Source organism: Molossus molossus, unplaced genomic scaffold (genome assembly GCF_014108415.1).
Source record: "Molossus molossus isolate mMolMol1 unplaced genomic scaffold, mMolMol1.p scaffold_m16_p_11, whole genome shotgun sequence".
In the NCBI taxonomy this organism is placed as follows: domain Eukaryota; kingdom Metazoa; phylum Chordata; class Mammalia; order Chiroptera; family Molossidae; genus Molossus; species Molossus molossus.
In genome coordinates this window covers 77,949,983-77,964,288 of record NW_023425346.1, presented here as the reverse complement: position 1 = coordinate 77,964,288, position 14,306 = coordinate 77,949,983, and the positions used below count along the sequence as shown (strand labels likewise).

Here is a 14,306-nt window from a genome sequence, read left to right as displayed (position 1 = left end):
TTAGATGCCATCAAGATATCGTGGAGGAGTCACAACATTAAATGGATGATGCAGAATTATGAATACTCCTCAAGGCAGGTAGGAAGACAGTAAAGACAGACCTGAAAAATAAAATAGTCTAGAAAACTCTCAAACAAAAGGTGTAAATCATCTGGCCTCTAAGAGGACATTGCTAATATACCAATAAGCCTAAAAATATATATGTTGATATGGTCCAAAGGAAAGATTCACATTCACATAAAGGATCAACAAAAAGGAATAAACAGTGCTAAAAACAATGGCTGATGGAGAGGGGAGAATGCTGTGAAGTTGGCAGTAACTGAGGTGTAAACTGGGGTAACAGTTTTAAGCATGAAGAAAAATAAGAAACATCAGTTTTCCTATTTGAAAGATCAGTTTTTTAAAATGGCATCTCTACCATGCAAGAGCTTGTACAAAAAAAAAAAAACCCAAACTCTGTTTTTTTGTGTTCAGATGAGGCCTTTAGTAAAGCATGTCATGTAAACTTTGGAAGGGTGAGATGAGATGAGGGATTAACAGATTCCTGGCACACATTCGTATTAGCGAAGTCTCTGTATTTTGCAGGATTTGTGCCTTGTTTGCAAAATGATTATAGTTACAAAACACCTTGGTTTCAGGCCTATGAGGGAAGCCTCATAGTGATAGAGGTTAAATCTTTGGACAGGAAGTAGAAAATAGAATGAAAATGATTTCTCTTATAAAGCACCTAGGATAAGTAGAGCATTTTCTTTATATGCACTTAAATACACCCATGGTATAATTGTTGGTGTTTATTGCTTTGTGCATTTTTACTTACTCTAATTGACAATTTCAATCTCATTCTGAGGACCTGTTTGCTGAAACACTTTGAACATTAGTAACCACATTCTGTTGTCCATTTTCAGTCCTAATCTATGAACCTGAAAATCCTGAGGCCAAGGAGTTTTTCTCACTTATTGAAGAAATGTTGCTGAAGGGTAAATTTAAAAATTGAAATTTCTTCTTTCTCATAGAACTATGAGCTGTCAATATTTTTAAAAACCATTATCCCAGGAGACTAGCAAAGTACATCCTCAGGAAGTGGTCAAGAAAAGGCTAACTGGTTGTCTTGGATCATTTAATGAAACCAGCTTGTCCTTTGTGGATGGTCAAGATGACTTCCTTTTCTCTGTGGGGTTGAACTGCTCAAACAAAGCGGGTTCCTGGGCACAGGCATTGTGTACAACAGTCTTCAGAGAACAGAACATGCCAGCTGCCTTTTGTATTAAAGGAATAAAGGAATACGCAATTTCACGGAAAGTCAGTAACCTCTGAATTATCCCATTCTGATCACGAATTACATTTATAATAAAAATATATTATAGTCCTAGTTTTAAATTTACTTTAAATCCACAAACATCTTTATGCCAGTAAGAATATATTCTTATTTGTACTACTACTTTAACCCTACATACAGTTAACAAAGTTCAGCTCAGTTCTCATGTTCCAAATATATATATATATATATTTCTTGGTGGAGGGAGAAGCAAGAAAAATTACCATTTTTCAAAGAGTGGTAATATTAAGAAACATATTAAGCAATTCTCTTCCTTCCTGCGGCAGAGAAAGCTCGAAATCTTGAAGACGATGATCAAGAGAGTGAAGAAGACAGTAGCAGGGAGAGTGAAGGAGAAAGCACTGAGGAGCTAAGTGAAGAAAGTTCTGATGAATGTGAAGACGGGTGATGCTAGGTGCTGCTGTGGTTTAATCTTCATGTACTTTCATTGCTGTATAACATGGAAATATAAAAAAAGAGCTGCACTTGAGTCTAATTCTTCTTTATTTGGTAGAATTATTTTCATTTCTCCATGTTATGGAACTCCTTCCTAAGATTTAGGTCTTGGCTCAATGTGAGTTACTCAGAAAGGAAAACAGTTTTTGGAAACACATAGTACTATGTGCCAGGTACTGTTGCACACATATTACTTCATCCAACAAATCCTTGAGGTAAATACTAGTATTGTTCCCATTCAACAGATGAGAAAACAGGCACAGAGAGGAGAGGTAGTGTTTCCAGCATCATATACCTATTGAGTGGTAAAGCCTGGATTTGTACATAGACATCATAGCTCCAGAATCACTCTTAGTCCCTCCATGACCATCTTCAGGTATTTTTATATCATTTGTTTTATGTTCTTTATAGCATATATCAGTACCTGACATTCTTATTTAATTGCTTTTTTTTTTTTTTACCTTCTCCCTTCCTGTTAGAAAATGTAACCTCCCTGAAGCAGGACTTTGACTTTTTCACTATTATATCCCTAGCAACTGCACAAGTACCTGGCAAATAATGGGATGTATATACTGAGTGAATGAATGAAGTGAAAATTAATGAAATGTTTACATTCTTTTATAAAAGACAAATTTATTAAACCTTTGATTTATCAATCTACATTACTTTGCTGATTCTGTATTCCTGGATGAATTTCTGCCACCTTCAAAATAGGTTGTAGGGTAACTGAGGTAAGAGGCAGAAAAATATTCCGAAGCAATTTGTTTTTCAATGTGCCAGTCTGATTTGTGGGTAGGCATTTTTTTTTCTTATATCAGCACATTATTATGTTATAGCCAGAATATTTCCAGCACAGTTTATTCTTTGAGCATGTTGTAGCCTGCTAACATTTAGAGGAAGAAATTCTGCACCATTTGATAGGAGTGACTGCAAGAAATGAAGACAGATAGGTATAATCCTCTAATTATATAAGTAGTTAGATAGCATTGGAGGGCTGGCTAACACAGGCCTCATGGATGGCTGTTCTTTTTATTGTGGGGGGGGGGGGAGTTATTCCTCCCCACCATAGCAAAACCACCATATGTCAGTCTGATGATGCTTACCTGAGTATGGAGATCCCCTTTTCCCACCAAGAAGTTAATAAAATGCCCTACAACTGATATTTCAGACTAAATTAGTTACCCTAATGAGATTTTACTTTTCTTTTAAAGGAATAGGAAAGTTCTGAGGAAGAAACTCTCTGAATAAAAAGTCAAAATATGACAGGCTGTGTTATAGCTAAATCTAAGAATTTACGAGGTTTGCTCATACAGGATGATCATACCCCACTCTTCCCATTTTTCATCCTGCTTGCTCTCTTTAACCAATGTAACTTAGGGTGTTGGCATAACCTGACATAGGTTTGTGTCTGTATGTAGCAATAGCTAAAAGTAATCTGCAAAGTATTGTTTTATTATTTAACCACTGGCTTCTCACAGTAGTTCTAAAATCATGCTGTTATCCCTATATGTTACACGAATTGAATTTGGGATGCTTGGGGATATCCAAGGGTAAAAGTTAACTGGGATATTGGAATTCAGATGAGGAAATTAAGACTCAGGGATGCTAGGTTATGTCCCAGTACAAGGGCTGTAGTGAATCTGTAGCCCAGCATTCCATTCTGCTCCACACATCGCTAAACTCTGGAAATCTTTACATACAGCTAAACTCTAGAAACTGTTTAATATTCCAAACCTGTTCCTCCTTTAAAATTTTATCACATGTTACATTGATGTAAAAGAACCAAAAGTCTGCCCTGGCTGGGTGGTCAATTGGTTGAAGCATCATCCCATACACCAAAAAATTAAAAGGTTGTGGGTTCCATTCGTGGTCAGGGCACGTACCTAGGTTTCGAGTTTGAACCTCAGTTGGGGTGTGTATGGGAGGCAGCCAGTTGGTGTTTCTTTCTCACATCGATGTTTCTCTGTCTCTCTCTCCCTTCCTCCCTCTCTCTCAAATTAATTTTTTTTAAATGTCTTTGAGTGAGGATTGAAAACAAATTTGTTTTTAAACAAAAAATATCCAATAACATGGGAATGTATTACAATGTCCACTTAATTGACTTAAGATGGGAATCTACTAAAATAGTTTCACATATTTATTCAATAAATATTTACTGAAGGCCTACTAGGTATACTATGGAGAACAGAATTCATAAATAACACTTAAATAGTAGTCTTACAATAGCACTGTTGTAGTTGAAATACAGGGTGATCAACGTTGCCATTGAGGAAGTCCACTGTGCTAAGAAAGTACAAGGGAGGGGCACCTAACCCAGGCCAGGCATCCAAGGAAAGCATTCAAGGATTCAGAGAGCGGTGAAGTCTAAACTGAGAAGGTACAGTGAGCAGAACTTAGCTACAAGACAATGTGGGGGAAGTGTTGTGGCACTAGATACACATTCTGAGTCCTGAAAGTAAGTAGGTAAGATTGGATTGCAAAATGAAAATGAACCAGTTAGAGTAGAAACAGATGAAGCTACAATAATAAAAGAGCTGGATAATGAAGGATCATAAGCCTTTATCCTTAGAGTAGTGGGAGGCCATTGAAGGATTTTAAGGAAAATAATGATTATATTTTAGAAAAAATATTCTAGTAGCCAGGTAGAAAAATGTTTTCTCAAACTACAGGTCATGATCCATTGATTAGTTATGAAATCATTATAGTGAGTCATGAGTAGCTGGGTTTTTTTAAAATTAAATTACATAGAATAGAAAATAACACACAGTACAAAAGAATATGGGAGTTACGGTTTTGTGAAACTTTTGCTTTGAGTGTATGTGTGTCCTAGATCTTGATGTGAAATGTAGTTCTTCCTATGGATTTCAATGAAATGTGTGTGTGTGTGTGTGTATCTGAAAGTATAGAGAATAGGCTTGGAGTACAAAACTCCACTGGTACATAGTAATCCTAGCAGTTCATAATTGTAGCCCAGAAAGAGTCAGTCTCAGAGAGATGCGGTGGAATTGGGGGAGTTATTTTATTTTTATTTTTTTTATCCTCACCCAAGGACATTTTTTCCATTTTTTGTTCAGGTAGAGTGGGAGGGAGAGAGAAAGAGAGAGAGAGAGAAACATTGACGTGAAAGGGACACATCGAGTGGCTGCCACCCGCACAACCAACCAGGGCCAGGGACAAACTGCAACCGAGGTACGTGCCCTTAGTGGGAACCGAACCCAGGTCTCTCTGGACCACAGGCTGATGCTCTAACCGCTGAGCCAGACCGGCCAGGGCGGGGGGAGTTATTTTAGAGGTAGAAAGAACTGACAGGAATTTGTGATGAATCAAATATGGAAGAGAGGTAGAGGTCAGGGATGTCTCCCATTTGGATAACTGAGTATATATATGGTGGTGTTATCCCTTAAAAAAGGGAAAACAGAAAGATTTGCTGGAGATGTTGGCAGTTAACTTATACAAGTTGAGCATGGGAAGTATATTAGTTTGCTATCACTGCTGTAACAAGTTACAACAAACTTAGTGATTTAAAACAACACAGATTTATCATCTTACAGTTCTGGAGGTTAGAAATTTAAAATGGGTTTCACATGGTCAAAATCAAGGTGTTAGCAAGACTGCAGTCTTTCTGGAGGCTCTAAGAGAGAACCTGTTTCCTTGCCTTTTCCAGCTTCGAGAGCCTGCCTGCATTTCCTGGCTCGTGGCCCCATTCCTCCACTTTCAAAACCAGCAGTGTCTGACTGAATGTTCTCACAGTGCAGTCTCTCTAGCTCTCTCTCCCGTCTTGTGCTTTTCGTTAAATTAACATGTGTTAAGACTTCCAGTCAAGATGGCGGGTAGGTAAACACGGTATCGTGTCCTCCCACAACCACATCAAAGTTACAACTAAACTACAGAACAACCATCATTCAAAACCACCTGAAATCGAGCTGAATGGAAGTCCTACAACTACGGAATTAAAGAAGCAGCCACATGGAGACTGTAGGAGGGATGGAGGCAGACGGGCTGGTCCCACACCCACGTGTGGTGGATAAAAATCAGGAGGACCTCGGCTGGGAATGTCCTCTCTGAGGACTGAGGGGTCCCTGTCCCACACCAGACGTCCTGCTCAGGGTTCCAGTGCCAGGAAGAGAATCCCCATAACTTCTGGCTGGAAAAACCAGCGGGAACTGAGGCTCAGGGAAGCTGACACGGCTGGAGCTCCAGGCAGCTCCTTAAAGGGCCCGCGCACGGACTTATCAGACTCTCTCCCTCTAAGCTTGGAGGGGAGGCAGCTCGAGGGGCGCCAGAGACACACAGGGAAGAACTGAGCTGTTTGGCTTTGGAGCAAGGGCTGGAGAGAGGGCTTTCTCCTGGGACAAACGTGCTGTCAGAGGCCTTTGTTCCTTTGGTGAGCCCTTCCCTGGAGTGGCAGACAGCCGCCATATCTGGGACTCCAGCAACCTGGCTCACACTGGTAGCCCCGCCCTGGGACTCCCTGAGGCCCCGCCCCACCCAACTTTCAGGCCCACCCAAGCTGTTGCCATAGGATTGGCCTGTCTTGGATCCTGCTTCAGGTTTTTCCTAAATTCTTTCAAACGAGCAGCATCTGGTCTCAGCTAGCCCCATACCTCTCATTAAGTAATACACAGAAACAAACACGGAGGCAGCCAAAATGAGGAGACAAAGTAACAGGTCCCAAATGAAAGAACAGAACAAAACCCCAAGAAAAGAACTAAGTGAAATGGAGATAAGCAACCTAACAGATGCTGAGTTCAAAATACTGCTTATAAGGATGCTCAGTGAACTTAGTGAGGGCCTCAAGAGCATAAAAAAGGACCAGTCAGAAATGATGGATGCACAGTTAGAAATGGAGGAGGCTTTAACTGAAATAAAGAATAATTTACAAAGATTCAATAGTAGAGTACATAAATCCAAGAAGTAAACCATCGATTTGGGATATAAGGAAGCAAAAAATCCCCAATCAGAACAGCAAAAAGAAAAAGGAATCCAAAAAAATGAGGATAGTGTAAGGAGCCTCGGGGACAACTTCAAGTGTGCCAACATTTGCATCTTGGGGGTGCTGGAAGGAGAAGAGCGAGAACAAGAAATCAAAAACCTGTTTGAAACAATAATGGCAGAAAACTTTCCTAACTTGGTGAAGGAAAGAGACATACAAGTCCAGGAAGCACAGAGAGTCCCAAACAAGATGAACCCCAAGAGGCCCACACCAAGACACATCATCATCAAAATGCAAAAGGTTCAAGACAAAGAGAGAATCTTAAAAGCAGCAAGAGAAAAGCGGTTAGTTACCTACAAGGGAATTCCCATAAAGCTGTCAGCTGATTTCTCAAAAGAAACTTTGCAGGCCAGAAGGGAGTGACAAGAAATATTCAGAGTGATGAAAAGCAAGAACCTACAACCAAGATTACTCTATCCCGCAAAGCTGTCATTTAGAATCGATGGCCATATAAAGAGTTTCCCAGACAAGAAAAAGTTAAAAGTTAACCGTTATTATATGAACTGATGAAGGGTCTTTTTGAAGAAAAAGATATGTGAACAAACAAAATGGCAATGAATACATATGTATCGACAATGGAATCTACAAACAAAATGAACAGGCAGAACAGAAACATTCTCACAGATACAGAGAACATTTTGTTGGTTGCCAGATGGGAGGGGGGTTGGGGGAATGGGTGAAAAAGGTGAAGGGATTAAGAAGTACAAATTCATTGCTAGACTGACAAACCTCAAAGGGAAAGGGGTTGGTGGGGTGGGAAGAAATAAACCAAAGAACTTATATGCATAATCAATGGACACAGACAATAGTGTGGGAAAAGGTAGGAGGGGAGTGGGACAGGGGAGGAGGGGGTCAATGGGGGGAAAATGAGGAACATCTGTAATACATACAATAATAAAGATTCTTAAAAAGAAAAAAAAATTAACATGTGTTAAAGAGAACCCTGGGGTATTGATCCAGAGTTTAACAAAGATCCCAAGGGAAAGTGAAATAGGAAAGTTTATTACCCACAGGTCCTGGAGGAGGTATAGCTTATGACGGGAGATCAAGGTGCAGGCAGAGAGTGAGAGGCAGGACCTGGGGTACATGTCTTTGTTAGGGTGTGCAAGTAGAATGCTTTTGGGGTTCCCAAACTAAGGCCAGATTGGTTAATTCAAACCAAAAAGATGAGAGTTTTGGTAAGCCCCGTGAGGGTATTAGTCAAGGGGGTACACAAAGGAAATAGTTGGGAAGCAGGAGAGACTGTTTATCATCAGGGGCTTTGAGAAATCATACCAGAAACTTACCTGTGTGACTCTTCAAATTCACTGATTAGCAACCTTAATTCCATCTATAACCTTAATTGCCCTTTGCCATGTAACCTAACATATTCACAGGATCTGGGGATTAGAGCATAAACATCTTTGGTGGGGAGGGGGAGCATTACTCTTCCTACCCCAGGAAGTATTGGATGTTAAGTTTTTTTGGAATTCATGGTATGCATCTTAGAACAGATACTTTGGCTAGAGATATACTCCTTAATTGAGTCATTAGTTTAGACTCAATTAGGTAACACATAACAGAGATATCTCTTTGATTAGAGATAGTAATCAACAATAAGGCAGAGGTGGCCCACAGAGAAAGTGTAGTCTGAATAGAAGAGGACTGAAAATAGAATCATCTTAAATTATGAACATTTAAGTTATGGTCGGAGGAAGAAAAATTCACAAAAGAGACTGAGAAGTATAGTTAGGAGGAAAATCTGGAAAGTGGACATAGTGGACACCATTGGTTGTCTACTCAACATCCACCCCTCCCTGCTTCTTTGCTAACAGAGCCCTGATTTTGTCCAGATAGTCACTCCCCACACACATAGCCATGGGATTCAGGAAAGACACCTTCAGCCAACCAGTACATGGCTTTTCTGTGATGACTGTTATTGTTCCAAAGGTGGACATGTGACCGACGTTGGCCCAACCAAATTAAGGACTTTATTTCATGATTGGGAAGAGCAGTTCCTCCATTCCTCTGGTTAAGAACCAGGAAACACACTGCCTTACTTGCTGCTGGCAGAGATTTTATGGTGTGGATAGTAAAGCAAAAAGAACCCAGGTTTCAGCCCTGGAATCAGGTGCTCTGGAAGCCAGCCCTCTGAGCTTTACTGTTATGTGAAATAAATTCACTATTGTCTAAACCAATCTGGAATGAGGTTTCTTTTAACTGATGCTAAAAACCTCCTGACAGTGCGTATACCACAGAAACCCAGAAAAGAGTTTCAAGGTCTAGAAAGATCATCTTTGCCAAAAGTTATAGAGAGGACAAATGAGATAAAAACTAAAATTATGCTAAGTGAAATAAGCCAATCAGAGAAAGACAAATACCACATAATCTCACTTATTTGTGGAATATAATGAACAAGGTGGGCTGATGAATGAAATAGACCCAGAGACATAGAAAGGAGTATGGTTCAGCCCTGGCCGGTTTGACTCAGCGGTTAGAGCATCGGCCTGCAGTCCTGAGAGACCTGGGTTCGGTTCCTGCTAAGGGCACGTACCTCGGTTGCAGTTTGTCCCCGGCCCTGGTCGGTTGTGCGGGTGGCAGCCACTCGATGTGTCCCTTTCACATCGATGTTTCTCTCTCTCTTCCTCTCTCTCCCTCCCACTCTACCTGAACAAAAAATGGAAAAATGTCCTCTGGTGAGGATAAAAAATAAAATAAAAAATAAAAAGGAGTATGGTTCAGACTGACAGACCTCAGAGGAGGGGGAACGGAGGCTGGATGAAATAAACCAAAGAACTTATATGCATGTACTAACCAATGGACATAGGCTAGGGGGGTAGGGGACAGGATGGGCAGGAGAGTATCTAGGGGGGGAAAGGAGGAACATCTGTAACAAAAATAAATTAAATAAAAATTGGGGAAAAAAAGACAAAAACTAAAAAGGGTGATTGGATATCAACAAAGAGATGGCTATATATTGGTGACTGAGTGCATTTGAGGTGAGGAAAAGAACAAGGAATTTGACTATGAATGAAAGGAAGCCTTGTTGGAGGACATAAGCACAAGCATATTATGTTTATGATGAGCATGTTTAGGAAGGATGATAATTACATGTATTGATAGGTTATTATGTGTTAGGCATTATGCTAAGCATTCCATATCTTAATGTACTCATAACACCAGTGTAGAATAGACATTATTATCTCCATTTATGTATAAAGAAATTGAGGCCTAGAGAGACACAGCAACTTTCTAAAAATCACATGCTTGGAAATTGGCAGATTCAAATCTAGCTCGTGTGTGTGTGTGTGTGTGTGTGTGTGTGTGTGTGTGTGTCTTTGTCTTTGACAGTCAGTAATCAGTTCTCATCCACAATGACTGACTAGATTTTTGAAAGTGGTAGCACATACATAGGTAACCAATATGTAGAGTTTGTTTGGAAAATCTTCATTCTCATTACGTTTTCTGGAATATAGTATGGGACATTAACCATACAATCTTAATAGTTGGGTAACTTTCATGAGTTTCTTTTGCTCTTTTTAAAAATACTTTAGCTTGTTCCTCTTTCGTCTGAAACTAGGCTTTTGATGTTTCATTCCCTCAAGTCCCTAAATGTATCTTCATCAATAATAAAATTATTCTAAATGTCTTTCCACAGAAAGCATTATTTGAAAATTATCATTCTGTAACGATGATAAATTTCAGTTTCCTGGGTAGTATGTTAGGAGAAAAATCTCTTCCCCATCATGACAGGCACCGAATTCAGTGTCTTCCTGTTGGTATCAGCAGAGGTCAACCAGCGGTGGGGCAGAATACTTAGATCAGCAGACATCATCATCATCCTAACGCTACCTGCTCTTAGCTTGCAACCCACCAATGAAAGAAAATATTAAAAATTATATGTAGTAAATGGAATTAAAAGAATACTTTAAGAAACTTGTCTCAATCTAAAACTTGCTGAATTAAGATCCTTTACAGCCTGTTAAAGCAATGGTTTGAATCTCACATAACTGGCTGCTCCCTTTTAGGCTAACTGAGGACTCCTAGGTGGTTCGGACTCTTTGGGACTTACATTTCATTGTCAACTTATCTGAATCCAGATGCAGAAAAGAAACTGGTGCAAAACGACTGCCAATACTCATTCTGCAGTTGCTAGGTGACTTCCAGATGGCCAGCCGAAGAGGTTACACTGTCTATTCAGCTGCACAAAATAAAAACCAGCGAAACATGCACTGGGGGGTCATAGTGTTCCAGGAACCATTACATGCTGGGAATACATTGGTTTGAAAAATCCCTGCCCTCATGAAGCTTACCTTGTAGTGGGAAAAAAGAAGCAATAAATAACTAAAATATATAATATGTCAAGTGGTATAAGAAAAAACAAATGGATAGGAAGGAAGTATTATGGGAGGGGAGAATGCCATTTCATTTATTTATTTATTTATGTTACAAGAATTACCATTTTAAATAGGATAAAGCAGGTCTCCCTGAGAAAATAACATTTGAACATTTGCACAAAGACCAGAATAAGGAGGAACAAATCCTATGTATCCTTAGGAGAAGAGCTCCCCCCCCCAGTAGAGGAACAATAATTGCAAAGTCCCTGCAGTGGGAGCATGCCTCAAATGTTCAAGAAGCAGCAAGTTTCACTGGGGCAGAATGAGGCCTTTGTCACAAAACCTGCTCCCTTTTACCCCTTCGCAGGTGAATCTGAATATCCCATCAGAAAGTTTTCTCCTCTTGAAATCAAAACTTCTCCATGGGTTAGAAAACCTCTAACTCACTAGAGAAGAGGGCCTCAAGTCCATGTTGGGATGATCAAGCTCTGCTGACACAAATGGGCAACAAAATAAAACACTTATTAGGTTTAGCTTACACATCCATGGAAAAATTTAAATGGGTCAAAGTCGTTGAACTGAAAGGGAGGAACAGAGGCTAGAATTAACATTTATTGAACACCATAAACCAGACACACTTGGACTTGCTGAGTTTTATGGGCATCAGATAAGATAGCCCATAAATCTGATATTAGCCCCCATTTTACAGGTGAGAAAATTTGGAGAAGTAAATAATAGCTGATAAGTAGAATCAAGATTTGAATTTGGATGACTGACTTTAAAGTTTTTGCTTTTCCTCCTGTAATAAGCTGCCTGGAAGACCTCAAGAGGTCCTTGAAAGGAGTTCTTAGTATTCACAACACAAGAAGATTCCCCAATGAGAAGAGTCACAAAACAGTATTACTAAATTATTTCAGATAGATGAAGCCTTATCTGGTCTCATCTGATACCCTACCCTTCCCATTATGGGAGTCCAGAGAGATTAAGTGATTTTTCAAGGTCAACTGGTTATGTGGCAGAGTTGGGAGGCCTCACTGAGCAGTGTGCAGGGCACTGGGACCAAAGGAAGAAGAGTTTTCAGCCCACTTCCCACTAAGTGTGTGGTCTGAGAGGTCCTGAAAACTCTCTGCATTTCATTTTCCTCATCAGTAAAATAGAGGTGATAGTTAAGTGAGAATTCATAGAATAAACACCACATAATTTCCACAAGATTTATTTCTCACCTCTATATTACAAATAACTTCTGTTAGTCATGTTTTGAAGTAAGAGAAACATACACACAGAGAAAGACAGGTCTCTAATACACTCCACTTCTCTCCACTACTACCACCATTAGGCCAGACTGGGCCCCACAGTAAGCAATCCCGTGCAGCCTATGCCAAGACATTTCTCTGGGTCCCACCTTAACTCTCTGGTCGCCTTGGTGTATCCATCAACTACTACCACAAAAATGATGCATAACACATCACCCCGAAACTCATGGGTTTGTAGTTCAGCTCCATTCCACTGGCCAAAGCAAATCACATGGCCTCGCCTGACATCAAGGGGAGGGAGAAGTGGAGTATAAAGTTCTGATCTAGGGAAGAGGAAAGAAAGTTTTAACCAACTCAATTCTCTCCATTCTCTGATGCTTGTCTGTGCCCTGTCCCTGGCTACAAAGTTGAGAAAATATGCCTATAGCCCCAATAAGAAGATATTTAGGGACCACTTGAGATTTCAGCTTGTGCAGATCTAAAGGATCCCTGATGCACCCAAAAGCAAAGAAAACAGGACCTCAGCCTTGGGACTGAGGAGGACAGAAACAATGAGCTCCAGCTGGCTAACTGCTCTGGGAAAGCCCATGGTGGGGAGTTCATATGATACCGGTGAGATTCTGCGGTAAAATTCCAGCAAGGTTACATGTAAGTTCTTACATGAAGGGGACTGTGCTAGAGCAGCAAAGATGAAGACTCCCCTCCCTTTAAGGTTCCAGTTTTCTCCTCTGAGTAACTGGCCAGGATTAGGGCATGGATGCTATCTGAAATAGAAGTTTGTTATCAGATTCTCCAAAACTAAATCAGAACCGTCCAGAACTTTCACAAACAGCAGTCCCATACATCTAAGTCTGAAATAAGGGCTAAATACCTCTGTTTTTGTTGTTCTTTGTTCTTTAATTCTCACCTGAGCATATTTTTCCATTGATTTTTAGATAGAATGGAAGGAAGGGGGAAAGAGAGACATTGATGTGTAGAAAGATACATTGATTGGTTGCCTCCCACATGACCCCAACTGGGATGGGGATCAAACCTGCAACTCAGGTATGTGCCCTTGACCAGAAATCGAACCCATGACCCTTCAGTCTGAGGGCCAACGCTCTAACAATTGAGCCAAACCAGCCTGAACTAAATACCTCTTATTCTTAATAGTCCAAGAGCTTTTACACTGAAAAAAAAAAAAATGGGTAAAATATTCCTATGCCTAGTATACCATTTCGTACTGTTTCACTGAAAGCATCTCGTGGGAAATCATTTTTCTTGCATCCCACTTTGGAAAAGGACTGAATTTGCCTTAGTTTATGTTGAACAAATAATTGAAAAAAAATAGATGCATCCTAAAAGCTTTCTGTCAGAATTGTAATCCAGGTCTGTTATTTCCTTGGTCCCCAATTTTGCAGTGAAACACCTTGCCTCATATCAAAGGGTTCCCTTCTTAAGATTCTCTCTGAGGAGCAGCTCTGTGGGAAATGGATACTCTGCATCCCCTTCTCTTTCACCAACGAGACAGAGACTTTGGATGTTTCAGGTCACTTCCAGTAGCATCTCTCAGCATTTACAAGGAAAAAAAAAAAAAAAGAAAGCCCTGCTTTGTGAAATCTGGCAGGGAATGAATGTGAACTGGTTTAAAGGGCCTGCGGTTTTCCTTGAGGAACTGCTCCATTGTGGGGCCCCTTTCTTCTCAGAATTGTAATCTATCGCCACCTGGTGGTCCCTTTGTCTTCATGTTTGCAATAACCAGAACCGGGTGTCTTGAAATTTGTAGATTTGCCCTAATACAAATCACTCTCCCCCTTGATTAATTTCTTTAATATTATAATATTTTTATCTTCTGATTATCAAGGGGGAAGGGACCGTTTGACTATTATCTGAGCAATTCAGCTCTCTCGGAGAAAAGGTTGCAATTTCCGGAGTCCTTCCCAGCGTTCTGCCCGGAATTCTGCCTCCCTCACCACCCTTTTAACCCTTCCCTG

General features: G+C 40.3%; 1 protein-coding gene across 1 annotated transcript in view; it reads left to right on the top strand.

Moving 5' to 3' along the window:
• ERICH2 (glutamate rich 2) overlaps positions 1-1,793 on the top strand; it is a 33,547-nt gene extending 31,754 nt beyond the window's left edge. Inside the window, exons 7-8 of the mRNA XM_036254423.1 lie at positions 906-977; positions 1,603-1,793. Coding sequence (XP_036110316.1) covers positions 906-977; positions 1,603-1,724 — 194 coding nt within the window. The 3' untranslated portion in view covers positions 1,725-1,793. The remainder of the gene's footprint in view (positions 1-905; positions 978-1,602) is intronic.
• Positions 1,794-14,306: the final 12,513 nt, after the last annotated feature.